This window comes from Cavia porcellus, unplaced genomic scaffold (assembly GCF_034190915.1).
Source record: "Cavia porcellus strain 051 isolate PalLab524CR breed Dunkin Hartley unplaced genomic scaffold, mCavPor4.1 scaffold_16, whole genome shotgun sequence".
Classification (NCBI taxonomy): Eukaryota; Metazoa; Chordata; class Mammalia; order Rodentia; family Caviidae; genus Cavia; species Cavia porcellus.
Window position 1 is genome coordinate 23264470 of NW_026947499.1, and position 27414 is coordinate 23291883.

Sequence of the window (27414 nt, forward strand, 5' to 3'; positions counted from 1 at the left end):
GGAAATCGAAACCTTGATTGGGATTTTGTCCAAAGATATAAAACGCTCAAAGAAGTATTTCCCAGGCTTCAGTGTTTTTTAAACTCGAGGGTGTGACCTAAAAACTCCCACGTCCATTCTGCGTTCCGTCTGCACCCTCTGCTGGCGGAAAGTGGCGTTGTGTGTTTGCATCCTGCGGGAGCGTCCACACTCAATCCGCAGGAGGATGGTCTTTCTCCGGTCTGGGGAAGTAAAGGGCAGGGGACCGCAGGGACAGCGAAGGGAGCTGGCTGGATGCAACTACCCGAGCCCGGGGGCGTAGATCTAGCGCTGGGCGGGGTCTCTGGCGAGGCGGGGCCTCTGGCGGGGGCGGGGCCGGTTTGCGGGCCCAGACGTGGCGCAGCGGCCGGGTGGTTCGCCTCCAGGCTACGGATCGTTTTCTGCCAGGTATCAATGGGCCTCCTACTGTCGCCGCCGCTGCTATTGCTGCTGCTTGTGGCGCTTGTGGTCCCAGCCACTGCCGTCATCAACTATCGGCCGAACTGGGACCGTCTGCGTGGCCTGGCCCGGGGCCGGGTAGAGGTGAGTGTGCCCACCCCCACACCCGGTACTACAGCCCCCTCCCCAATCCTACAACCCCATAGCCTGACGACAGTTGCCAGTTCCGGCCCTAGGAGCACCCCAATCCCAAGTCCCTTTATTTCTTTCCTTGATGTTGCCGAGACCATCCCTTCTGGTCCTTAGCACCAGGATGCCCAGCACCCACTGTGGATGCCCGAGCCACCGACCTTGCAGCCTGGCCCTGCTCCCTGTTCAGAAGGCCGGGGGCGGGGTGGGGGGGCGCTCTGGACGTTATTGTTTCCGTACCCTAACTCTTTAAGATCTGTGACTCTTAAATCCTCTTCGCAGCCTATCCTCCCATCCCCCATCACTCCACGTTTTATGGGGATTCCTCCTTTACTCTAGTTCTAGGGCTTGTCTGTCTTTTCTCCTGGTGCATTGAACACTTTCTGAGAGCCTCCTCCCACTATGCAGAAGCCACGGAAAGGGGCTGAGAACTCGGTTACTACTCCCCACTTTCACCAGAAAATTCCCGTTCTGAGTCTGTCTTGCAATGTGACTTAGACCCTCACAACCTTTCTCTAGGGCTTGGTTTCCTTGCTGGCATAAGGAGGGTAAGAATAAGGGAGGCATTGAATAGGTAGTCCTCCTGTTGGGAGGTGGCCTCCCCTCAAGGAATGCAAGGTGAGGCCTTCAACCTTTCCAAGTCATAGAAACAACCAGATGGCTTGTGGGAATGGGCCGCAGGTGGCTGGTAGGGCTTACTCTGCATGGGGTGGGATAGGGACCAGATGGCAGGTACTGCTAATGGGGGCCCTCCAGGGCAATTCTGAGCTGTTTCCTTCTGGTCTGTCTCCACCCTAAGGTTTCAGGGGCAGAAGGGCAGCCTGAGAGGCACAGGGCTATCATTTTTGTCTCCTGGGCACTGGAAGTCAACAATCAACAGGGTTCAGCCTCAGGGCTAGTAAGCTCCCTGTGGGTCTCTAGCCTTGCTCCTCTTTTCCTGGTGTCTGTAGACCTGAGTTTCTCCCCCTGTACACAGTTCCCCTTCTGCCTATAAGGGACCTCTACCTCTATCACATCCTGAAAATTGTTCATCTAAAGATAATTCACAGCCTGACCCATTCAGAGATGAGATAGGGTCTTGATGGGGGTAAGATGGGAGGGAATTCTGACCTATCCCATTTTGTTTCCCTCCAGACCTGTGGAGGATGACAGCTGAACCGCCTAAAGGAGGTGAGTTTGTTGGAAGGGCTCTCTAGGTCTGACTCTCCTAACCTCTTAAAGAACAGGCAGCATGGTCTTAATATTTGGGGGCAGGGGGGAAATCCCAGGGCTTGGAGTCAGCAGCCTGGGTCTGACTCAGTGCATGAGCTCACTGGGCTGTAGTCTCTTGGCTGAGGAGGGGGTTGGGGTTGTGTTCTCTGATGCTCTGGTTCCTCCCCAGGTGAAGGCCTTCGTCACCGAGGACATTCCATTGTAGTATCCTTCTATTCTGGAGAAGGGGAAATGGGGCAGGCACTTAGAAGAATCTCCTTCTACTTAACTTCAGAGATAGAGATGGCGAATGATTTTCATCTGACAAGTAGAATAATTCATATTGACTGCCCAGAGGATTCTGAGATGGTCTCTAAATTGAATAGTAAGCAAGAGATTGATTAGTGAAGCGAGGGGCCCTTTACTTCTTTGAATCCTAATTTCCTCACTTCTAAATGGCATCCCTGCCCCATCTGGGTACCGAAGGCAGTGCTGTTCACATGAAGGCCCCGATCTCCCTTTTCCTACTGCTGTCCCCCCTTAATACCCTCTCCAGCCACAACCTGGTGATGAAACACCTCCCTGGGGCGGATCCCGAACTCGTACTGCTGGACCATCGCTACCAGGAATTAGAGGTGAGCCCTTGGGAGGCGGGCGAGGGCGGAGCGAGGGGTGGGGCCCGACATGCTGATCCCGCACTTTCTCCGCCTCAGCGCGTCCCGCTCAGCCCCATGACCCGAGAAGAGATCAACGCGCTGGTGCAGGAACTGGGCTTCTACCGCAAGAAGTCGCGCGACGCGCAGGTGCCCCACGAGTACCTGTGGGCTCCCGCTAAGCCCCCGGACCACGCTGACCTGTAGGTCCGAGGGCACGGCGGAGCTGGAGCCACCCTATCTGAGCCCTGAAGACCGAATGAAGTGCTCAGCATCCCGGGAGCATCTCCCTTGCTGAGGACCGATGCCCGTCTAACCGGCAGGAATAGGGCTGGGGAAGTCTCTTACCTCTTCCTCCTTTTCCAGCTCCACTAAATACTCTCACACTTAACTGAGGCTCAACTTGTTGCTTGTTGCTGCGGGCGGGTGGTGCGGAAAGTCGGAATGCGAGCTCCCGCATATCCTCGGGAGGGCGTACTTGCCTGGCTTCGGAACTCAGGGACCTTCCTGGGATAACGCCCAGCGACCCCCACCCACAAAAGAGGCAAAGAAATCAGGATCGTTGAAAACCAATAATTTATCAAAACACTGCGAGTGTATGCGGGGGAGGGTGTCGCGACAGATAGGGCAGCGGTGGGCAGGCGCACAGGGAGGGGACGGTGCCGGGAGGGTGGGGGTGGCACCCTGCTGCGGGCGATCTGTGGGGGAGGCTAGACATCCTTGCCACGCAGGCGCAGCTCGTGGCGCCGCAGGTGGTTGTAGAGCGACTGCACATAGGTGAAGACGCACTTGGGGTCGGGCTTCTTGCCCATGATCATCATGTCCTCTACCTCCACCAGGGGCACGCAGTCCACCAACATCCTGCGGGAGGGGGGGGGGGAGGGACGAAGGGGATGCTGTCAGCACCGGCCCGCCTCTTTTGGCGCCCCTCTACCACCTCTACCCGCCTCTTTTTGGCGTCTTTTCATTGGCGCAGCCTGCCAAACTTTGCATCATGTGGTTATAAAGCCTTCTGGAAAGGCAAGGAAGTCCCGGCTTGGGTCCACCAGCAAAGCCTAGAGGCCACACTGCGGGGTAGCGGAGCTAGGCAGGTAATAGTGGAGAAGAGCAAGACCCTTTTCCAGTCAGGCAGGTTTGGGTCTGTTCCCACTCCTCCAGCTCATGGGCGGTCCTGACTCCACACCCCACCATATTCGCTCCTGAGACCGCCTTTGGCTCACTGGCACATTCCAGTTGTTGGGGGGCTCTCAGCTGGGCCATTGCACCAAAGAGGCTGCACCATTGACAGATCTTTCTCGGAGGCCAGGGCTTGCCCCAGTGACACCCCCTGAGCCTTTGATAATTATCTACCAGCGACCTAATCTAGTATTTCCTGCCAATGCCCCTTGTTCTTGCTCCAGGAAACAACCATACTGGGGATATGGGAAATGCAGGCTATGGAGTGTGTGTTGGGAGGCAGGTGTTCTTTAACTCTTTATCATCTGCCTTGGGTACATCAGAGGATATTATCCCAACCAGTACTGACTGGACCATGCTCAGATGGGTAGATCATCTTTCTCATCATCTTTGAGTACAAGCTGCACTTTAAATATATGGAAACTGAGTCACAGAGCAGAGGAGCTGTTGGAACCTTATAGCTCAGTAGGTCCTGTTAGGACCCAGACCCCCAGTCCTGGCATTGGCCTGCTGCCTCCTTTTCCCTATTGCAGGATCCCTTTCCCCACTCTAGAGTAGTTGTGACTATGACACAAGTGGCAGCCCCAAAAAACTGAAGTTGGAGTCTGCTCTCTGGCTTTGCTTTTCTGTTTCTCCCAAATGAAGACTCTTCTGCCTTCTTCCCTCTCCCACCTGCCATGCCTGGTACATGGTAAGTATGCAGGCAGTGCTGTTGAATGAATTTGCTTCGGCAGAGAGGACAAGGCCAGGGACCGCTCCTGTTTCCATGACACAGGAGAGCCTGAGACCATCTTCTATCTTGCACCTTCAGAATTAAATCCAGGACTGTGGGTAGGGCTGAAGCTACTCCCAACTCAACTGGACTCCTTTTTGGAAGAAACCCAGGAAACAGAAAACCTCTTCAGTCCAGGGTCTGCTCCAACCATCTGTGGATGCTAGATGAGGCCTGGCCTACTCTGTGACTCTTTCCTTCTCCTTATAACAGTACAGTCTTTATCTCTCATTTGAGACCTTGGAAACACTTAGGATGAGTAAGATACGCCCTTAGGATTGTCCGTGCCCCAAGCTAGGCGTGTTTTCCCAGCTGTACGGTGGTGCGGAGGCAGCCTCTTTCTGAAGCTTCTTCCAGCTGTGGCTATCTTCCCAGGGATTCTGGCTTCCCTCCCCCAACCTGGAGCTCCCTCCACCCTTGGTGCCTTCCCTGGAGACCTTATAAAGCCATTGTTTACACTGGGGCACACGGCTCAGGGCTTAGGCAGCCCTAGTGTCAGGCCAAACACCAGGCAACTGGAGCAACAGTACAGCTGAGTCACACTTTCCAACTGGATCAGGGTTGCACTAGGCTCGTCTCCTTCCAGGCCAGCTCACTGGGCAGAAGCTCCTAAGTCCATATATGACCTGGAGACAGTGCCAAACCCATCTTTCTTTCACCTGCACCTCTGAGTAGATGCACATAGGATGTCCCCTGCAATGACCCCAGGTCCTCAAGGGCATCTGAGGGCACCCTCATTGACTCCTGACTTCCATTACTTTGAGCAAGCCCCTTGCTCCTTCTGAACCTCTATTTTCACTCATCTATATAAAACAGAGGGAAGACAGTAATAGAGCAAGGAAGAGAGCCACTGAATGGGGAGTTTGGAGAGCCAGTCTCTGGCCTTGGGTCTGACCCAATTCCCCACCCTGGGGACATTTGAGGTCACATTTCCTCTTCTCTCAGGAACTGTCTTAAATGGGGCAGTTAGTTCAGGATTCAAATTCTCTACTATAGCCCTAAAGTAAGATGACCAGAGAGGAAATGCCCTAGTGGCTTAGGGACCTACAACCAGAAACATCTTTCTATTGAACTGCCCTATTTCCAAACTCCCCAGCTTGGTATATGACACCACCAGATCCTCAGTACCCACACTGAAATCTTGGGAATAGTTCTGTTTAGTTTTTTCCCCAGTGCTGGTGGTCCAACCTAGGGTTCCTTGAATGCTAGCAGATGCTCTACCACTGAGCTACACCCCCAGTCCAAGAGATTTTCCTGTTCCAGTCATCTAGTTCATCCCAGGCCTCATCCAAGGATTGTTCTACAATGCTAACCTGACCATATCCATCCTCCTGCTTGAAAACTTTGAGGATTCTTATATTCTTAATAGGAAGTTCAAACTCCTGACTGTGGCCCCTTCTTTTGTCCTCCTACCCCAAGACTTAAGTTTCTACCCTTCTCATATTCTCTCTCTCCAAGCACTGGCTGATCCTGTCTGTAATTCCTCCCTTCCTTAGTCTGAATGTCTCATTCAGATCCCAGCTTAGTTTGCACTTTTGTCAGAGAGCCATCTTGGGCCAACAGCCAGAGTTGTGCCTCTCCTGGGAGTCCATGGTCTCTGGGGTTTTCCCCATTACAGTCCTTCTCACCTGGGTTGACACTGCTTATTAGTAACAGTTTCTCTCTGTATGCCCTGCACTACTAGAAGTCACGGTTCTATCTGCCTCCTGTATGCTTTTATAAGGGTCCCCCTGCATCCCCCACCCACCTCCCTTTCAGTTCGCTGAGCCCGATGAGTAGATTCCGGTGAAACAGGGCAGGTGGGAGAGGCAGTGTTTCTCACCGTGGGGCCCGGAGCAGGGGTTAGGACTTTTTGGTTTTTACCAGCCCCTTCTGGACCAGACAGCGGTAGAACTCCTGGATGTACGTGTACACGCACTTCCAGTCAGGCTCTCGAAGCCGCACCATGTCCTCTGTATCCAGGAGTTGCGGGCAGTCCGCATGGGTCCTGGGGAGGGTAGGGGGCCAGGAAGGGGCAGGTAGGCAGGGCCCAGCCAGGGAAAAGGGGGTAGAGGTTGAGAAGAGAGAAGAGAGGAGAGAGACACACACATACACACACACACAGAGACATGAGTTCAGTTACGTTCTCAGTGCTGCAGTCTGCCAGCCCCCCGCATGCCCCCTCCCTATTGTGGACGTGCCGCTCACTACCCATCACTAATGGTGTGCAATGCAGACAGGGGTGGGGGGTCAAACCAATCACAGGTGCAGAGAACTCTTGGGGCAAGCGGGGAACACGGGGTGGGGGCATTGGCGTTGGCATCGAGATTGGAGAGGGCTGTGCCCCGGGGAGGGGAGGTGAGGGAGGCGTGAGAGAAAGTGGGGGAAGAGGAGGAAAAAATCTAGAGAGAACCAGAAAAAGAAGGGGAGAGAATGAAGGACAGATGGAGGAGGGTGCTGAGGGTGAGGTGAGCAGAAGGGGCAATGATTCCAAAGTGGAGGGCTTGCTGATGTCCTATATAAGCCTCTGGCAGCACCTATATAGGCTGCACGGGCACGGTGCCCGGGCCAGGAGCCTCCTTTTGGAATCTCCAGCCGGGACCCCGTGGGAGCAGGAAGCTCTGGTGATAGTGGGAGGAGAGCAGGACAGAGAAAAGGAGAAAGGAGGGAGAAGGGGCGGAGGGAGGAGGGAAGGAATATGGACAGGGCCACCTGGTGGGCTTTGGCCTGGGCTGGTAGGCACGCCTGCCGCTCCTTCCTTCTGGCGGGCACCTGGCACACTCAGCAGCAGGTGGGCAGGGGGCGGAGGACAGGGACTCTGGGTAAGGGTCTCAGCTGGATACCAACAGTGTGGTTGGCCAGCTCCAGGGGGTCTCAGGGCAGCTGAGCCCAGCCAACACCTGGGGTCCACACTTACTCAGCAGATGAGAAGGCCACTTCAAAGTTCTGGCGCCGGTTCTGTGGGCTAAGCTGCCCATAGTCAAAAGCCTCAGGGAAGAAGTTGTGTACCAGGGCACAGAAAGCCATGCCATCACTCCAGCTGGAGGAGAAGTTCTGGATGTCCACATGCTATGGGTAGGAGAACTGGTCAGGATGCTAGTGGGTAACTTCTGTACCCAGCATGTCCGCCCACCTCGGGTTCTGGCATTCTAGATCTAAAGCAACTGGGCTTAGGGAGGCCCTGCAGCCTCAGGGTATAAACCTCCTCCAATCTGTCAACTCACATATCTATGACTTAGGGGGACAGAGCTATGTGTATGGGGAGATGACCATTAGGCTGAGAGTAGGTGCCTACCAGCCCAGGCCAGGTGGCTCAATGCCACTAAGCTAAGTCCTCGGTCATATCTCTACCATTCCTTTCCGCTCAGAAAGTAACTCACCTCCCTATCCTTCCCCAGTGTAACAAGGCAGGCACTCCAAGAGTGGTCTTGAATTGAGCCCATCACTGAAGGGGCCCTCATTAGGCCCAGAGTTTGGGCCCTAGAGGATGTCATGTGTCCTCTCTGAGACTCAGTTTCCTCATCCCAGCATCCTGACTATGTTTTCTGCCAGGGCACATGGTAGCTGTGAAGCCTACAGGGGATGAGGGAGATGCTAATCTGGGGCCTGGGAGGGTACTGGGCCACCTGGCTTCCTAGGGCTTACCTCATAGCCACGTGTCTTGGCTCGGCACCAGTCCAGCAACATCTGCTTGATACTGTTGGCGTTAGGAACCCCAAAGCTTGTGGAGCGCTGCACACCTGTGCGAGGTCCACCAGGGCTTCTGCAGGGGCGTGTCAGAGCAAGGTCACCACCTTAGTAGAACCATCCTGTGGATCCCAAGGCCTTGCCTTCCATGACCTTCAGACCCTTCCCACCACAGTTCGAGCCCTGTTGCTCCCATCTCTGGCTTTGCCCATCATCACTCAGGCCCTAGCCTCTTTGGTCATTAGGTCCCGCCTCTGCCCTCTGCTCCTCACCCAGAGGTGCCTTCTTTCTCCAGCTTCTCAATCATGGCTTTGCGAGCTTGCGATGCTGAGGTCTTGGGCAGACTCTGTGCCTTCATCAGTTCTTTCTTTTTCTCTGCCTGGCGTTTTTCAAGTGCTGCCAGGCTTCCAGACCGTGGGCTGGCCTGGTCCTCTCGGTCAAAGATGCTGTGGGTGGGGAGATGACCATTACACTGGAGAAACCTTGCTCCTGATCATCACTTGCTGAGACAGGGATCCGGTAGTCTCCTCCACACCATGTTATCTCCACTACTTACACTTCTGAACAGCGAGGAAGGTGCTATGTCATCATACTCATTTTACAAAGCAGTGCATTTTGGACAAGCAACAGGAAGTTGGGAGTTAAGCTTTCTTAATCAGGCGCAGCCACCAAAAGTTCTCAGAGAAGGTTTAGTGTATTTTCAAGTTGAGAATCTGGGTTTCATCAAGTAATAAAAATGACCAGCATAATAGTAATGGCAATAATAATAATAACTCATGTCTGCTGAGCCTTTTATTTTTTACAGTGCTGAATATGGACCCCAGGGTCTCCTGCATGGGAGGTAAATTATTTTATCCCTGGGGTACACTCTTAGCCTTCTTGTGCATCATTTTAAACTTTACAAGGGGTACGTGAGGGGACCTACACTATTTCCACTAATGACAAAGAAATTGAGGCCTCAGGTAATAACTTGCCTAGATTTCAGAGGACAAAGGGGGCACTCTGAAAGCAAGTCCCTGATTCAGAGTTTCTAGAACCTCTGATCTCTGGCATGGATTCTGATTCAATCCCTGCCTTCTGTTAGCATTCCCATCTTCTGTAGCGTGGAGGTATACACCTCTCCCAAGGGGTAAATTGCTCTATAACTTGGGAGACAGCTTGCAGACACTGAAAAGTGGCAGTGCCAGTAGGCAGTGCCAGGAGGCCTTTTTAAAAGTTTGATATTCTTGCTGCCTCTCAGAGCTGTGAGACCTTAAGCAAGTCTCTGTCTTCCCTGAGCATCTACCTTTTCTGGCTGAGGACTGAGACCATGAAACAAGCAGGAGGGGTCTAACTCCCACTTTGTTCCTCCTTGGCTGTATATCTAACACCTCCCAGCATCTCAGTCTATCCCTCTGCAACGCCATGAGGATCCCTGTGGTATGCAAGTAGGTGCCCATGCCCACCTGCCCATTTTCTTAGATGAAGAAGAGGAAGACGAGAAGGTCTTGGTTTGCACTGTAGTGCTGCCACTGCCATCTGCAAAAATGGGGAAAGGGAGTGAGGTGAGATCTGAGTCTGGACATCAGGAGATAGAAGAGACTGTACAGAGAGATGGTGATAACCACAGGCAAAGAAGAAAAAGTGACGGCGCAGATGAAGACATAGAGAGAGTGGTTGAGGAAGAGCCCGAGGAGACGAGTAGGTAGGCAGGCAGGCACAGGGTGAAGTCAGGCAGCCTTACTCTCCGAGCGCCTCACAAAACTTGACTCCACTGTGGTGGTGCGGGCTGTCCGTGTACCATCATCTAGAGACATAGCAGATGACAGAAAGGGTCACAGGAGGACACTGGGGGAGGATGTGATCCCACCCTGAGCCCTGGTTGGTCCCTTACTGGACTGGACAAGCCGCTCGGTCTTGGTAACAGTGCTGACAGCAGAGCCATCAGCTGCTCTCTGGCTGTGCGTTGTGGTCATCTCTGTGGATGTGTTGCTTCGCCTCTCCCCTGGCCGGCCTCGTGCCTCCTGCAGTCGCTGTTCCCGTTCCTTGTCCCGCTGGTCTGGGCAGGAGATGCCCCATGCATGCCCAGAAGGGTCACCCAGTGCCCACACAGCACATATGCATAGGCACACAGGGTACAAAAGATGGGATGGAGGGCAGCTTGTTAGAAATACTAATGACACAGGTGGCAGGGGTCTCTCTAGGAGCATCTAGGAGTAAAGGGTGAGCCATAACTTGTCAGGGAGTGATATGACAATATGGAATAGTTAACCTCAAAGGGGCATTTGGATCCAAGAAATATGTTTCTATAGGAATGAGTAGCTGAGTCAGGAATGAGTATCTAGCTCTAGGGAGGAAGTAGCTGGGATCCAGGGAAGGAGAAGCTGGGTGAACACAGTAGCTAATTGATCCATAAAATGGGTCTTAGGAAGGAGAACAGCAGCTGGAGGAAGGACTACACAGATCCAGGGAAGGAATGACTGGAGGTATGGACAAGTAATCTGGTCCAGAGAAACATAGGTGGGAGAAAAGCTAGTGAAGGGGTTGACTAGGCCTACAGAATGTAGGCAGAGAGGCTGGGATGGCCACCAGTGGGCCTGGGGTAAGCAGCCAGATTTAGAAAGGGAGTACTTCAGAGTATCTGGAGGAACAAGTGAATCTAAAATCAGAGGAAGAATAGCTGTGTCTGGAGAGGACATTATCAGGTGGAAGAAGTAGCTGTGTCCAGGAAAGGGGAAGTTGGGTAGAGGCAGAGGCTAACGTGACCATCAGTGAATTTCAGACTGAGAGAAGCACCTGAGAGGAGTATCTGAATTCAAGGAAAGGGAGTTGATTGTACTTAGAGAAGGAATTGTATCCAAGGAGAGGGTGGCTGAGAGAGGAAGTACTTGGGTCTAGGACAGAGAAGGGAAGCTGCTCAGGGACGGTAACTGGGATAGGCCGGGGAAGAGAAGCAGCTAGGGAAGGGAGTAGCAGATCCAGGGGGAAGGAGGAAAGGGAGTAGCTGGGCTAGGGAAAGCGAAGCTGGGTAGGGCAGTTACTGAACTGCAGCATCCATGGTGGACCTGACTGAAAAGAGCAGCTAGAGTAGCGGGGAGCAGCTGGATCTAGCATAGGGCTCTCTACCTCTCTTCCTTTGCCTGAGTTCACGGAGTGCAGCCCGGATGCGCTTTCGCTCCTCAAAGTCTGTGCTCTGATCCAGCTGCAGAGAGAGTTGTTATTGAGCACTTGGGCCCTGCCAATCCCCACCTCTTTGCCAACCCATTCCCCAGTAGAACCACTATACCATCTTGTCCAAGACTCCTTCATCCTCAATGGCCATCAACTCCTCAGTGCTCAATGGGCTCTGCCCCTGTGGTGCTTTGTCCACCTGGGTCTTCTCTGCACCATTAGCAGCTTCCACTGCTGTAAAGGGAGGCTGCACAGGCTCTGGCTCCATCTATGTGGCAGGGAGAGGGCAGGGGTATGTATGAAACCCATCATGTCCCCAGTGGGCAGAAGACTAGATCCTGGGGATGTTGGCACAGATTTGGAAATGACTAGTAGCCTACCAGTCTTCCTGTCCTATGTTGGCCATGTTGGCATAAGGCTCAGGGAAGAGTCCCTGAAAGCTGTGTTGTAGGTTTTTCTGTATATTCACAATTATATTAATACAACTGATAGTAACAATAATGATTTCCATTTAATAGCATTTGTATAAACTTTAGGGCTATTATTGTCCTTATTCAACAGAAGGGAAAACTGAGGCTCAGAACTCCCACAGTCCCTCTGTAAAGACCATGTAGCCTGGTACCCTAGGCTTTGAGCTGAAGGGAACCTACATCCAGAGCCTGAGTTCTCTCTGCTGCTTCATTCCTAGTTCCCTCCCATGCAGGCTCTGCTGTGTCCTGCCAATTTCTGAGGCCTGGGTCCTTCTGGATCAGTGCCCAGGTGGCACATATCCCAGCCTCTCTTGCCAATGGGGCTGGGCCAGGGAATGAGGGTTCCTAAGCAGGTGTCTGACTGGAGTTTTCCTGAGCCAAGACCTCTCTGAAGCTCTCCTGTCTATCGCCTTCTCTCCCCTGTCCCATCCTGCTGGGAACCATCCTCCAAGGAGCCTCAAGGCCTGACCTAGTCCCCCATCCCAGGGCATTTCTCGACCCCAGACCAACTACTACAACCCCTCCTCTCCTGGCAGGGCCTCTTGTCTGCTAAAAGAGTAAGAAGAGCCAAGGTGGCAGCTGTTTCAGAGAGGCTTGGCCTCACTGGGGAGGGGATACGGGGGTGGAGCTGGGGGCTGGGCCATGCCAGAGGCGGCCAGAGCAGCTGCCATGCATTGCTAGGTCTATTACTGGCCCCCACTTGTCTCAGTCTTAGAGCTCTCATGTCCTAGTCTTCCATATAGATAGGTAAAATGAAGCTCCAAGAAGGTGGTGACATACCTAAAGTCACTCAGCCTGGCTCAAAATCACCCCCTCCCTCTGACCAAGAGGGACTTACGAGACTGCTGCTGTGGGTGGGGCCAGTGGAGGAGCAGCGGCGAGTGCTGAAGGCAGGTGGGTGGGCTACAGGGGTTCCAGCATCCTCAGCCGCCTGGAAGAGCGCCTCAGGGTCGGCGGCAGCCAGGAACAGCTCGCTAGGCTCCAGTTCAGGCTCAAGGTCCAGCACAAGTGGGACCCCCAAGCGTAGGCTCAGCATCTCCACCTGCCTGCTCATCGCGTCCAGCCTCCGGCTCATTGTGGCTGTCTCTACCCGCAGCTCTTCAGCTGCTCGAGCTATTGGCTCTATGGCGGCTGCGGCAGCCTCAGCTGCCTGGGTCACTGCTGCCCGGCCTGCCTCAGCCACAGCCTGCAGCTCCTTCAACACCTGGCCCAACTTCTCCTCCAGGGCTGCAGCCATCTCAGGCTCAGGCCCAGGTACCCCTGGCATAGTTCTGGTGGGAACTCTATAGGGTGTAATGTTGGGACAGTGGCAGGGACTGCTGACTATGGCTGGCAGTGTCAGAGTCTTTGCAGCTGGTCTGAGGGTGAAGGCAAGGGCAGTGGGCCCGCCCCGCCCCTGCCGGCCTCCCAGCCTGCCACCAGCCAGCTGGAGCTGGGGCCCAAATAGAAACCTATTCTGGGTACTCTGGAGGGGACACAGTGGGGGAGGGGTGGCCTGCCCAAGCAGGCGACCGCTAGTCTTGGCCCTGGTCCTGCAGAGACTGTAGATATACAGCATGGCAAAGCTGCATAAATTCTTAGGGATTACTTAGATGAGGGCTCTAGGCTTTGCAGGTGAGGAAACTGAGGCAGGGAGCAGGGAATAAATCTGTCTAAGCCAGCATGTGTGTTAGATAAAAGGATCCAGTCTGCCACACTCCACAGCCTGCCCAGCTTTCCTCTCATGCAATGCTGTTTTAGAAAGCCTTAAATAGGTGGGGATATGGAGGCATAGGGAGGTGGGGCTTTACCTACTACAAACAAGTCTTGACCTTGAGATAAATGTCCTTCCCAGGACATTTGGTCCTTCCCAAATCCAACCACAGACTCTGAGCAAGTCATTATAGGCATACCACCTGTTCTCCCTTGATGGTAACTGAGGCAAATTGGCAGTACTATACCTAGGTCTCACTCTGGCATCTTCCATCCATCCCAAACACCTCAGATGTACTCACCTGCTCTGACACTCTACTTCAATCCCTTGGTAGAGGGTTTTGCTTTGTTAGAGGAAGGATATTTTCTTGCCCCTATTTTCTCCCATCCCTGAGAAGGTCCAAACCTGGCTTTAAACATCTCACCTCAGTCAAAGTCCTGTTTAGTCCCTGGATCAGCACAGAGGGCATTTACATGGGCATCTGGGTAGCCCGTTAGGGGATCCCTTCCCCAGCTGAGTTCCCAGCCAGTCGATTCCAGGCTTGGGAATGAATAATGGAAGGGTGCAGCGTATTCAGTTCCCGTGGCACCTGCTAGGCTACTGCCTCACCTGACTGGTACCCCCGCCTGTCTGTCTCCCTGTCAGCCCCCAGCAGGAGGATGATACAGATGCTAATCACTAATCTCCAATCCCCTAATGGCTCAGGCTGATCATGGATGAGCTGATGAGCTGCTCTGCACCTTGCTGCTGATGTCCAATATGGAGTGGGAGCAGGGTCACTGGGGCTGCCACATGAAGAGAGAGGCAAGCCCCTAATATTCCCTGTGAGCCTCAGTTTTTCCATCTGCTCATTAGAAATGAACCAAATTATGAAGTAAGGATCAAAGATCAGAAAACAGAAAAGCTACGATCAAGTGAGTTTCTGACATGCTTGGTGGGTAATACACTACAGTTTGATCTTAGTTCTGTCACCGACTGGCTATGGACTGTGAACAGCCACTTTTCCTCTTGGGGCCTCAGTTTCTCTGTATGAACAGTGGTGGGAAAGTAGAGTGGAGGAACTCTGCTAGCCCTATACCCTTAGCAGTTTGTGCGACATTATGGATGATGAGGTTGGTGGGGTGAGAAGGGGCTCACCTTAGTGCTGCAGCCTCTTCGGCTACCAGGGGAGGCATGGCTGAAAGTGGTGACTTGAGTGACACCGCCCATCCGGGTGAGGGTCCCAGGGCTGCTGACATGGGTGATGGTGCTCTTGTTGCCACTGCCGGTGTTGAGGAGGGTGGGGGGTGTCCGCAGCCCCAGTGTCAGTTCTGGGCAGGGAGAAGGATGGGTGTCAGGATCCGTGCAGTGAGGGCAGGGCCAGCCAAGGTTGATGGCACCCTTGGTTCCCACATCTTTTGGAAAGATCCTGACCCCTGGCCACAGCCCATGTTCTACGATGTGCAGAGATGAGCGGCTACAGGTACTCATCCCCAGTAGTGGGGAATTAGTAGGGAGGCCTACCTGCCCTCTGGTTGCTTGTGGGTAGTAGCACCCGGCCTGTGGAAGCCTGGCCACGGCCATCCTTGATCTCGATGGTGAATGTGGTCTTCATACTGCCCCCTGGCTCAGCAGCACTGACAGCCACAGGCAGCGGGGCACTGGGTTCCTCTGAGCAGGCCACGGGCTCCCCTGCTCTGTTTTCAAGGGACCTGGCAGCCAAGCCCCGCCCTCTGGGGCCCTCCTCTTGCGGGCAGCTCTGAAGCTGGGCCAGGGGCTGTGTTGTTCCTCTTTGCTCCTTGCTGGACTCAGAGGAGGTGTTACTGGGGCCCCGAGAGGAGGAGCTTCTAGAGGAGGAGGCAGGGGTGGTACTGATGATGACAGAGGAGCCCAGAAGTCTTGTGGGAGTTGGGGAACCAAGGGTTGCTCGAGTTGGCCCATCATGAAGCCTGGCAGCCATAGGTGAATCAGATGCGAACTTGCGGACACGATCCCTCACAGAGCCAGCCCGATGGAATGGGGAATGTCCAATGCCAAGGGGGGTGGACTCTAGAAGGGATAAAAGGGCTGTCAGTGGCTGGGTGGCACAGGAAATGCCCAGAGCCTGGGGCTGTTAAGAATAGGCTGTACCTTGATTCTGGGTTGGCTGTCGGGGGCTGAGCACGGACAGAGAACGCTGACAGGGTTGGGGTCCAGCCAGGTCTGGCAGGTTGAAGAGGGAGGGAGTGACAACCAAGTGAGAGAAGGGAAAGGAGAGTAGATAGTGGGGAGCCCACTTATATTCCTGTCCTCCACATATCCCGAGCCTCCCAACTCCTCCATGTACTCCACCTCCCCACCCTTTCCTGCATTGCCCACTGGTTAGGCTTTCCTACTCTGCCACATTTCCAACAGTTGCTTCCTTCTTACCCTCCCCCACTGACCCTATGGTAACTTGGATACTCCTAGGGGCCAGGGCCAGGATTAGGTTGGGGGAAGAGTGTCCAGATCTTCCCTGCCCCTGGGGATGGGGGGCACTCCCGGCCAGCACTGCCCATGGCTCCCTCTGTGAGATGGGTGCACTCCCTTATTGGGGAGAAGAATGTGCCTGAGGCCCATTGCCTTTCAAGGCTGCAGGGAGGCCTCTGGCCATGGGTGGCAGGGGTGGGCCTGCCTGGGGGCGGGGACACCGCAGGGGCAGTAGAGGGGGAGTATCAGGGGCTGCTTGGACCCAAAGGGGCTGGAGCTGTCCAGGCATCAAAATTTATTCTGCAGGCAGGGAAGAGGCGGATGGGGTAGAGAAGGCAAATGCCTATAGCTACCCCTTCTATGACCCTTTACCTGCTCTGTTTTTGTTGGAGGGGCCTCTGGTGGGGGATTGGGCAGCTGGAGGCTCTGTGGAGCCAGGTAGGAGCTGCAAGGGAAACATAGTATAGGTAGGACTGACTCCTAGATCAAGGAGCTCACCTGCCTGGGACCCCTGCCCATGGTCCAGACTTACCTTGTTGGCTGCCTGCCTTTCCATGTTGGGTTGGGCCAGTGACTCTGGAAGCTCAGGGGTGGGAGTCCTGGGGGTTCTGGGAGGTGGCTCAGGGTCGCCTGGAGCCTCAGCAGCAGCACATTGGGCTCCAGCTAGTTCCAGTGGAGGCTCAGGTGAAGCAGTGGAGGGTGAATTGTCAGGTGAGGCAGTTGAGCTAGGTGTGTCCCCAGGTGGGGGCCTCAGCAAGAGTGTCACTGTAGTCACATCCTGGCTGGTATCCTCAGGTGTTGGAGTTGGCTCTGAGACTTCTGTCTGCTGTTCTTGTTCCTTGTGCTCTGGCACCTATGGGGGACCCATCATATGCAACCAAGGCTCCCTTGCCTTGAGTACCGCCCCCACTCTTGGAATATCAGGCTGACAGGTGCCCAGGGCATGCAAAGTAGAAGGGCTGGGCATGGCTTCCTGTGGGCACACCTGCCCAAGCCTCTGATCTCCACTTCCCAGTCACTTGGCACTGCCCTAGCCAAAGGTTGTTGAGGGAGGACCAGTTCCTAATGTCAGTATTTGGGGATAGCAGAATACCTGCTGGGAGCTCCCAGCTGCAATAGACTCTTGGAGCAGAGGACCCGGGCCCTGGCCTCGAGGAGTAGGTGCAGAGTCCTGCTAGGACCAAGGACTCAGCGGCCTCTACTGGCCATTTAGGGAATCTGCATGGCCTGACTTGACTCATGCTTGGAGAACGTAGAGGACTCTGCCAGTGCTCCAATGACCCAAGCTAAAGAAGGAGGCTATCTAGAAGGTAAGGGCCAACATGGGGATGGGTTTATGCAGGAAGGTAGCAGGTCAGATTTGCCTTTCTAAGAGATCCTTCTGCTGCTGAGTGGAGCCTGGATAGCAGAGATAGGAGTGCAAAGTAGGAGTGGAGGTGGAAGAATGCCTGTGTATCAACAAGGATGGTGATGGAGGAAGCGGCCAAAACCTTGGAGCAACACAGACAGGCTAGATGTGAGGGGAAGGCCTAGGCAGAGGTAAAGTCTGGAGGTAGGACATGTGTCCAGAGGTTGCCTGAGATAGTGCCCTAGTGTTCCTTAGGGCTGGGGGTTGCTGCTCACAGTCAAATACCAAAGACAGACAGGCACCCTGTGCCACTGGCATCTGTGTGCATTCCCGGGTCACCCTCCCACCATATGCCCACTTCTTACCTCACACTGTTCCAGCCTATGTGCTGCTTGCTCCTTGCTCTCCTCTCTGGAGCTACTGTTGGGACGCCCACTGCACAATCTCCCAGCTACAGTAGCAGCTAGAAGGGCAGGGGCAAATGTTAGGCAAGTGGCCAGGAAGCACTGCAGGCAGCAAGCAGCAGGGCAACAATGGGGCCTGGACAGGGCACCTACCCTCAATTTCCTGAGCCCGTACACGGCGGATGGCAGCTCGGATCAGCTTGCGTTCCTCATACTCACCAGCACTTCGCAGCTGCGGGTGAGAAACAGGCCCCAAGTGTTGAGCTGTGGAGTGCAGACCTTTTGCCCTACCCCGGTCTCCTGCCCTGGCCTGGGACTCACCAGCGTGGTTAGCTCCTCCACATCATTCATGGACTCCAGCTGCTTTGCCAGCTGTGCTAGGGCAGCCCGCTGTTCAGCTTCCCGATGCTGAGAGCTGTGGAATATCATGCTGTAACTACCACTACCTTTGGCTAGGTTGTGAGCCAAAGGTAGGGGCCAGGGGCCAGGACAGGGTACCCAGAACCTTGGCAGACGGCGAAGTAGCTATCAATGTAGACCCCCTTGTCTGCACATTGCTACATGTATGTCCCTGGACATGGGGACATGCAGTCATATGAGCCACACTTGTGTGACTAGGATATCATGATCAGCACATGGTCCATTATCCACAAACATCCTTGCATACTTCAAAGTGTGTACACATTGCCAACTGAACGCATAGCAGGCATACCTGTGCTTACATACACGAGCTGCCTACATACACAAGCTAAGCCCTGGTACATTCTCCCTACCACATGCATGTCTGATCCTCTGCCACTCACTGCAGCCAGTTCTCCTTGTTGTCCTGTCGCTCAGCACGGAAGCGCTTTGATGCCAGGGCTTCCTCCTCGCGCTCCAGCTCCTGCCGCTGCAGCTCCCGGATCGCTGAACGAATGCGCCGCCGCTCTGCCAGATCTGATGTGACCTCTAGCTATAAGGCAGGTGGGGGTGAGGGGCAGGTCATTTTGGCAGTTAGGGGCGGAGGGCTGGTACCAGCTACCCACGGTTTTGCCTGGAGCACAATGAGTAGCCTGTCTCCACTCAGTCTGCTCCAAGCCCTTCACATGCCTGATCACCCACTGAGGTTCACAGGGGGAGGCTCAACTCAGGGATCAGGGAAGCATGCTGCATGCTGTGGTTCACAGAGCACCTGCTGTGAGTAAACAGCTGGCATCTGCCCACCTGTATCAGGTGGTAAGCAATCAGGCACTCCTTCCTGTAATTAACTCTTGTCCTTCAGAGCCCCTCATCAGACCCCCAAGAGTCACAGCGCCACTGTAAGTCCTACTAAGAAGAAACCTGGAGCGCAGAAGCAACTGTGCAACTTGCAACTGTGGGCCAGACCTCAACACAAAAGGTAAAACAAATGCACCCATATGCTTCCTAAGGGTACACATCAGAGATTGGTATTTTAAAGAGGTATTGTCACCCTGAGGAAGCCAGGAAGAGCCACTAACCCAGCTCCCTAAAGGAAAAGCCTCTGTTCTGTATTCATGCCCACTTGCTACATGACTTGCTTTCCCCATTGATCCTAATTTAATCAATTTTACCAGAGCAATTATATTCATAATCTTATTGACTGACCATAGTTCTGTTTCACCTCATGTCCACGTTGTGTTTTCCCATTTTTTCCAACCTTGGACCTGTCTCATTTTGTGGATTTGCCCTATAAAAATCCTTAGAAAGGGCTGGGGATTTAGCTTAGCGACATAAGTGCCTGCCTGGCAAGCACGAGGTTGTGAGTTCAATCCCTAGTACTACAAAAAAAAAAAAAAAAAAAAAAATCCTTAGAAAAGGCAGGGTCCTTGGTAACTCACTTGGGACTACATCTGTCTCTTTTTTAGACAGACGCTTTCTTTCTCCCAAGAAATATATTCTGCTCTAAAAAAAAAAAAAAAAAAAAAGAAAAAGAAAGAAAGAAAAAAGAAGCCCTGGAGAAGAAAGGGTGATTGGTTAGCCAGAGTGCCCCTGGAGCAAGGAACACTTCCATGATCTAGTCCCAGCACACCACAGATCTCTGGTTAACTGAAGCAGGGACAGCTTCTTAAGAGTCTTCTAGCTCCCTGCCTGGCTGTGGAGTATCTATCTCCACCCTCTACCCCTTGGATCGACTTTGACCTACCCCTAGTCACAATCAAAAGAGCTAGGCCCCAGAGTAGGGAGTGTCAGTCCCCCGAAGAGATAAGATAGCTGGTCCTAGGGGATGCTCAGATTCCCAGAGAGGGTATATGTGGGGGACAGGTACTCCTGTCAGCTTCTTAATTCTGCAGGACATTAGGGGCGGCTAGTCTAATAAAGTTCAATAAAGGGCACCTTTTCTGGTCTGAGTCAGTCAAATCTGATGTCTCCTTTAAACCATCTGGAAAAGCCATCACCCCCACCCCCGGCAGGGTATCCTGTGTAGCTCAAGGGAGAAGGCTGATCCAGGATCCCTCACGGAGTCAGTGGCAGAGATAAGCCTTCAGTGTGTGGTCTGATAGACAGATGGGAACAAGTAAAGTCAGGTGACTTCCTCATCCCCAAGTATCCTCTATCCTCTTCCTTTTTAGCCTTCCTCTCCGTCAGTCCTTCCTGCTTGGTAGGGAAGTTGGGGAGCTGGAGTAGGTGGAAAGAGATAGGTTTCAGCAGGGAGTAAGGGCTGGCCCAATTCAGCCATTAGTCAACTTGCCCTGGTCTGAGGAATGGCGAAAGCCTTGAAGGACAGAGCCCTGGAGCTCCACATTCCTTCAAGAGCTTTGGGAGCATTTTCTAAAACTCGGGCCAGAGCTACCTGTTGGTTCTGTCTGGGTGGTCAGAGGCATATTCTTATGCCTCTCTGTTTTCTTGTGTCTTTGTTTCTTTATTTGACAGATGGGACAAAGGCCCCTATCTCAGGGAGACGGATGGGGATAGAACAGTGACTTGGGGTCTGGCCATCAGGAGAGGGAGAGAGGAGAGTGAAGATGGGAAAGACAGGACATACTAAGCACCTGACTGTGTCAGTCCATGTGCTAAGCCCCCACTAGGCCTCACCTCACAAAAAATCTAGATACAATATTATTCCTGACAGAAGAAGAAACTGAGGCTCAGTGGGAAGTGATTTGCTTATGGTCAAACGATCTGAATTAGGATTTGAACACAGGATTTTATCTGCAGGGTCTACCCTAGATTTGAAGAAAGCCATGATGTGGGGGCCTGATTGTTAACAGCAGGGAATCTGAAGGACCCTGGAAATGTGTTGGGGGTCCTTCTGGCCTGAGAGAGAAATGCCAAAGCCCACGGTGGGGCCTATTGTAGCAGAGGGAGGGAGAAGGAGCCTCACCTTTCCTAGACCACTTGGAGACTGGGGATCTTAGGGGCCAGCTGGCCCTCCTGTGCAGGGAATAAAGAATCCTAGAAGTGTAATGACTGGTCCTTTGTTTTCTGGGTCCCCATTCCAAATATCCTGGGGTCCATATATACAACCCTTGTCCCTTAAAAAAGAGCCTGATGTGGCAATTAAGCTACTTCTGCAACCCCAGGAGCCTCAGGGTGGTGGACTCCCTAGAGGTGAGAGTGCACAGGCATCTGGCCTGGCTCTCTCTGTTTGGGATGCTCTGACTGTGTTACCCACCCTTCTTGAGGAAAGGTTGAGAGCTCCTCATCTGGAAACTAGGAACCTCCCTCAGATCCCCCTAAGTGGGTGGGACAGGGCTGAAGGATGGATTTCATTCCACTGGGCACTCCTTGGTATAACCCTTCCCTTTAGGCCTGTAGACAAAGGTCAGCCCACAGTGTCCTGGCTGTGTCCTATGCTCCCCACCCTCTCAGGCACCACCGCTGTGTGTGGAGGGAGGGAAGGAAGTACAAAGAGCCATTGTCCACCGGGGGAAGGGGAAAAGGATGGGGCGGTTTCGGAAACTGCCCAGTGAAATTCTCCAGGGAGGAAAGAGGGTGCTTCCTCCTCCCCGGAGGCTGGGCCTTTGGTTACTTTCTGCTTTCCCTGCTGGGGTCATCTGGCAGCCTCGAGTCTCTCTCAGATCAGCCTCCCCATCTACAGAGCAAAGGTCAAGTATTCTGGCCCTTCTTTGCTTATTCCCAGCACCCCAGTTACTCGAGTGTGACCAGCCGGCAGTGGAGCTACACCTCACTAGAGGGCGCACAGGCTCGCAGGCTCCGGAACAGCCCGCGCTCGCAAGGCCCGCCCACACCTCTCCCACCCAGCAAAGGGCTAGGCTCAGAAAAGGGAGCTAGACAGGAAGCCCCCGGCCACCGCCTGCTTTAATGTCCCAGTCTACAGAGAGGAAACCGGAGTTCACAGAACCTGAGCTGCTTTCCGGGTCATCACGCTAGAATGCTGGAGTCGGAACTCGAACCCAGGGTGGAGGCGGAGGTGGAGGGTGTGCCTGCATGTGGCATTGGGAAGCAAGGTGTGCATGTCCCCAAGTGCCCCCATCCAGTGCAGCCCATCGCGAATGCCCTCGGGAATGTGAGGGAGCTGAGGCCGGCGGGGGTCCCCAAGTCAGCTAGGGTGCTGGACGGGCAGAGAGAACCCAGGACGTGGGGGGAGGACCCCAGATTTCACTTAAAAGGCCCGGCCCCACAGGGAGGGGCCCGGCTCAGGATGCCCCCGTTTGGGCCAAGAGGCTGGGGGGGGGGGGCGCCAGGCTGGTGCACCAGGAGCAGAGACAGCGAGAGCGGGGCAGTAGAAACGGGTCTGGGGGTGTCGGGAGTCACCGCGGTTGGTGGGAAGCAGGGGTTGGGGCAGGGGACTAGTTGGTACTTTCCCAGGGAAAGGGGTTTGAGATCGGCTGAGCAGACTTCAACCATTTTACTAATTTCTTCTCTGAAATTCTTTTCCTTCACTGAAATTCTTTTCCTTCGCTAATGACTGAAGAACCCTGAGCTTCCTTCAGTGTGGACTCCCTAGAAATGAGGGGTACTTGGGCACCTGGCTTGACTTTCTGTTTGGGACACTCTGATTCTGCAACCCCCATTAGGACTCTTGATTTCGTGAGGGGAAGTTGAGCTGACCAGTGGGCACCTTTGGAAAACCAACCCTATCCCCTCTAGGTTGAACAGTCTGTAGGGTGGCTAGTTGGGGGACACACCCAGTTTGTCTAAGGCACTGGCCTTAAGATTCACAGGTCAGGTGCTTTGCCAAGGACATGGCAGCAGCTGGCACTGACTGTAGGCTAGATTAGGGTGAGTGGCTCCAGCCTCTGCCTCCTGAGGAGTGGAATGGGTCATTTGTCTTTCCCTAGGGAAAGTAAATCTTTAATTTTCTCCCCTAGACAAGGGTCAGGGTCTGGGAGGTGGGGCTCTGATTTCTCTTGCAGATCAGCTGCTCCTGGTTTTGCTGGTGGTAACATCCTTGCCCTGTTGTGTTGCTCCACAGCCTCTCTGTGCAAAGAAATAGGAAGACCCTGGGGAAATGAGTTGGAGTTGACCCATCCCATCTCTGTCCTGAGATCTGGGCCCATACTTTGTTCCATTCCTGTGCCAGCCCTAGCTTTTGTATTCACATCTCTTCCTCTCACTCTATAGATAAAGAAACAGACTCAAAATGAAAAAAATGACAAACTAGAAGACCCAGAACCTATAGGGACCACAAAGCTGGTCTCTCTCATGAGTTCTTCCCAACTTGACTTTCCTAGTGTCATGGTCCCTTCTGGAATCTGGATCCTGACATAGCTCCTTTGTGCAGAGGATTTCATGTCTATGAGGGGCAGTGTCCTGGCTCTTGAAGCTGCTGTGAGAAAAGTGCATCCAGCCTTCCCCCTGCTATGCCCTAGCATTATTAATCATTGTTGCTACCATTATTACTGGGCCAGCTCTCCAGGGCTGGGTACTGCTAGGGCTGTTGCCTAGAAGAGGCAGATCCAGTCTCCCCACACCTGTGGCTGCAGATGGGCGGGTCTCTGAACAGTTACTGTTTAAACAGGTGGTGGCAGTAGGGGGCTGGGAGGCACCAAGGCTCAGCACCTGGCACAGACAGCCAAATGCCAAAGGGTCTTCTGCATCAGCCAGTTGGAACTGGCCTTAGCCCCTGCTTGACCCCCTTCTCCTGACCCGTCCTCCATTACCTCTGAGTATCAACTGAGAAGTTGCCTTGTCTGGCCCTGCCTCTATGGCCTGTCTTGCCCACTGCATAGTGAGGTAACGGGGCAACTTACCAATTTCCGGAGGGCTCCCTCATCCAGCCCAGCTAAGGCCTCGTCTGCCATCCTGCTGGCCCTTAGCTCTGTCGAGACCTTCCTGGTGATATCCCCAGTGCCTATGGCACCTGAAACCAGCTGAGGGAATTCTGCATGGGAATGAAATGAATTGTTAGGTTTGCTGGAACTTCTGGAAACCACACGAACTTGGGCTCTGTGCCTCAGTTTTCTTCTCTATCCCATGAGCATCCACTGCTGTCCTATCCTTGCTTGCTGACTCCGATATAGCTCCTGGCTGGGATCTCCCCTTTATCAGAAATTGGTTTGCTGGAAAACTCGTCAAACAAAGAATAGGTATCCCTGTTCCAACCCTGCAGGCTGGGCTGCCAGTCTGTTGTATAGCTTAAGGTGAGCACTCATCTTGTCTGCACCTCAAAGAAGGGTAGGGACCTGGATTGGGAAGCTGGGGTGGAGGTTGGGAGGCCCATCCAAGGCTGTACTTAACCACCAGGGGGTTTACACCAGTCTCCACTTTGCTGCCTTGCCGACCTATCCCCAGGGCCTGCCCAACACCCAGTCACTGTGCAAGCTCTGTCTCTAGCTATGGCCTGAGCCCATGTCCAAGTCTTTGTTGCCACAGCCATTCAGTCCTCCAGGTATGGAGTATATCCTCCAGATATACTGTCTCTTATTTCTTGGAGTGATCTCTCTGTGTACATCCTTCTCCATTTCTCTCCTCCCCATGATGTCAGCTGTCCCAAGTTCATGGAAGACAGGTGTCCTGGCACCCAGCTCCTCCTGCCTGTTCACACACAATTCATTTCCCAGCTGGACAGACCTCCAGAAGCTAAACTTGGTGGATTTGTTATGGGGGATGGAGGAACCCAAAGATTTAAGAGTATAGGAAGAGATTTAATAAACATCTTGGCCACTTCTGGCCTCCAAAGTCCCCTTCCAAACTCCCAGAAGCCATGAGCATTCCCCTTTGCTCCATTACTGCCCATCAAACAGACCCTTAATTCCTGGCCCAGACACCTAGTCCAACTTCCTCCTGTAGCCCAGATGTCTTTCTGGAATTTGAGAGTCCATGACTTAGCACACCTACTTGCCCAGGTTAACCCCCCCCCCCCAGTTGATTCATCCCTCAATCATCCCTTCTCTCCAAAACAGTCACTTGTTGAGTCACCCATCTGGTGGATGGGTCTGGGGGAGTCCTGATCATACAGTTGGGGTTTGTTAGACCTTGCATATTCAAGTTACTACTTGCTCCTTTCACTCTGATAGATTCAGGTGCGTGTTAATTTCGCAATCCCTTTCTGTTAGGGTCCACACCCCTTATCTAGCTATTTTGCTTGGAGAATCCTCCACTACTCCCCAAAAGGATCACTCATTACCTTAGGTAATGAGGATATTCTGTGCTCCTCCTGTTTTTTCTTTTGAGGGTCAGGGTCCCTAGTGCCTAATTTTGGGCCAAGGAGACTAAAAGGTCTGTCGCTATTCAGAGTCCTGTCTATAGCCATGCTGTCCTGAGCGCGCCCGATCTCATCTACTCATATTCAGTCTGCTGCCCTCTCACCAGTCCCGTGCTCCCTGTCATATAGTCGGGGTTCTTGGCGATCAGGAGAGTCCTCGGAAGTCTGTGGGAATTTCCTCGAGGTATCTGCCCCCATAGGCTAGAGCCCCTGGGGGTCCTCTGAGGGGTTGTGGAGCCTCCTGGAGGTCCATGGGTGTCTTTCTCCCATGGCTTCACAATCTTAACCTGTGGCTTAGTGCTCCCTTGATTGGGTGGAGGCTTCCCAGGTCTGGGAGTATGGAAGCCCCTATCCAGATATCCGGGTTCCACCCTTGGGACCCATCGGTGGTTCTGGCGCTGCCCGGAGATCGGCACACCCACCTCTCAGTCCAGCCCGTCCGTCCGGCGCAGGCTCGGGTTAGCTCACTCGGGATCCGACAGAAGGTCTGGCCGTGGGGAGCAGAGACCTGGGTTCCCAGGCCCGCTCAGCAACCGTCCCCTGGACTCTGCTGGAGCCTCGCGTCCAGCCGCTCCAGCAGCCTCGCTGGCCCCGCCCAACTCCACTGCACTGTCCCAATCCTCTGTTGGGTTCCGCCCACCCTCGTGCCTCATTGGGTAAATTCAATTTTAAGGCCACGCCCCGAGGGAAACCCTGCCCTTTTCTGGCCAGGGATTTTGGGTATTGTAGTTTTGGAGCTGCGGCCGTGCTGTCTTTGCAAGTCGAGTGAACATTCGCACGTTGTTTGCAGGTTCTGTGCCAAAGCTAAGGAGGGCTTCCCGAGAGGGGTAAGTGGCCTAGGATCCCACGAGTCCAGAGCAGTCAAGACAACGTCCCCGCCTTCCCCTTTGTTAGTGAGACCACGTCTCTTCCCTCAACTCCACCCACTCGCGTCAGTGCTAAAGCGCTGATGCTGCCACCCCCCCCCCCCAATACTGTGTTGGGAGCATTTAGTCTAGGACATTTCAGAGCAGGGGCTGAGTGACCAGCAGCACCTTGACCCTGTGTTAAACTTCCCGGGACTGAGATGGAGCAGAATGACTCACACAGGCTATGCATCTCTGCACAAACGTTACCCTCACCTCGCATGTTTTCCCCTCCAAGCTCTGCAGACGCTTGTCTGTCAGAGTGCTGGAAGCCTACAAGGGAATATGAACTCCAGACTTCTATTCAACAAATGGGAGAAATTGAGGCCTAGAAACAGCCAATATTTCCAAACAAGGAGTCATTCAGGGGATCCATGTGCCCAGACCCACAGGGAAAAGCCACTCCCTCTTGTGTGCTGGAAGCCTCTGGAGCTACCCACAAGTCTCCATGGAAAACGAAGGGGTGGAATCTGAGCATATGGGGCTCTGAGTCCTGACTAGTAAATAAAAAAACTTTAAAAATATTTATTTATTTTGTCCTTGCATATAACAATCCCTATTATATATATATATATATATATTATATATATATATAATCCCTATAATAACGAAATGATGCCAGGATTATTGTCCCATTATACAGATGAGGACAAAAATCCAAAGGTAGTGGAGCTGTGTTTCATACTTAGGACTTTGTGTAACTAACCACTGTAATATAGAATACTGAGGATATGAAAAAGCCTGGTTTCAAATCATCTGTGACCCATTCCCTCTACACATTCATTTAAGGGGAGACCCAGTATCCACTCAGAGGTTCTTTCCCATCTGTCTTCTCATTTCAGTCCACCTTCCCTAGAAATGGTTCCCATTTTACACATTGAATAACCAAGCACAAGGAAAGAAGTGATCTGTGGGATACATGGGATAAGAGGGGTACCGACAGGGCTCCAAACAGAATCCAATTTGGAGAATATAATTTGAGGCCTTAGGCTATCTCTCCCTGGCTTAGGTGCCACCTTATTATCCAAAACGATGGTGAGCACACTCTAAGCAAATTCTGTCACATTTGTGCATCCCTTGAGACCACCCATTTGGGCAGTGCACACCCAGATTCCTCATATTCTCAGGACCTGCTTGAGTGGCAGCTTTTGGTACCAATGAATGGGCTGCTTATGGTAGCTGTGAGTCTGCTGGTTGGGAGGAGACACAGGAGTGAGTGCCTGCGTGTCTGGATGTTATGTTTGATCCAGTGTAAACTCACTCCTAGTGGTATGACAGGGATGTGTAGGTCCTGGCCTGTTCTGTCATCAATCTCTTATGGCTGCCCTCCAAACTTACTTGTCT

The 27414-nt window shown here is 53.3% G+C and overlaps 2 protein-coding genes across 8 annotated transcripts; one reads left to right on the forward strand and one right to left on the reverse strand.

Annotated features, from left to right (window-relative positions):
- Positions 1 to 215: 215 nt before the first annotated feature.
- On the forward strand, positions 216 to 2841 carry Selenom (selenoprotein M). Its single transcript, XM_005007258.4, has 5 exons — positions 216 to 561; positions 1741 to 1776; positions 1988 to 2022; positions 2354 to 2432; positions 2511 to 2841. The coding sequence occupies exons 1-5, from the start codon at positions 274 to 276 to the stop codon at positions 2655 to 2657; spliced, it is 585 nt and encodes a 194-aa protein (XP_005007315.2). The 5' UTR covers positions 216 to 273; the 3' UTR covers positions 2658 to 2841.
- A 168-nt stretch (positions 2842 to 3009) lies between these two features.
- Positions 3010 to 25765, reverse strand: Smtn (smoothelin). Of its 7 annotated transcripts, XM_013141806.3 has the most exons (22): positions 25588 to 25765; positions 23712 to 23842; positions 18360 to 18508; positions 17878 to 17971; positions 17710 to 17788; positions 17518 to 17615; positions 16337 to 16657; positions 16177 to 16249; positions 15487 to 15558; positions 14881 to 15405; positions 14515 to 14687; positions 12523 to 12615; positions 11330 to 11482; positions 11170 to 11245; positions 9938 to 10102; positions 9788 to 9850; positions 9510 to 9582; positions 8337 to 8510; positions 8023 to 8140; positions 7295 to 7446; positions 6221 to 6385; positions 3010 to 3311 (listed from the first exon to the last, which is right to left on the reverse strand). In XM_013141806.3, exons 2-21 carry the CDS (start codon positions 23760 to 23762, stop codon positions 6241 to 6243), a joined length of 2847 nt encoding a protein of 948 aa, XP_012997260.1. In that variant the 5' UTR covers positions 23763 to 23842; positions 25588 to 25765; the 3' UTR covers positions 3010 to 3311; positions 6221 to 6240. The 7 variants fall into 7 exon arrangements, with proteins under 7 accessions (XP_012997260.1, XP_003478354.1, XP_012997259.1 ...); XM_003478306.5 differs by lacking the exon at positions 12523 to 12615; XM_013141805.3 differs by lacking the exon at positions 6221 to 6385.
- Between the last annotated feature and the right edge of the window lie 1649 nt (positions 25766 to 27414).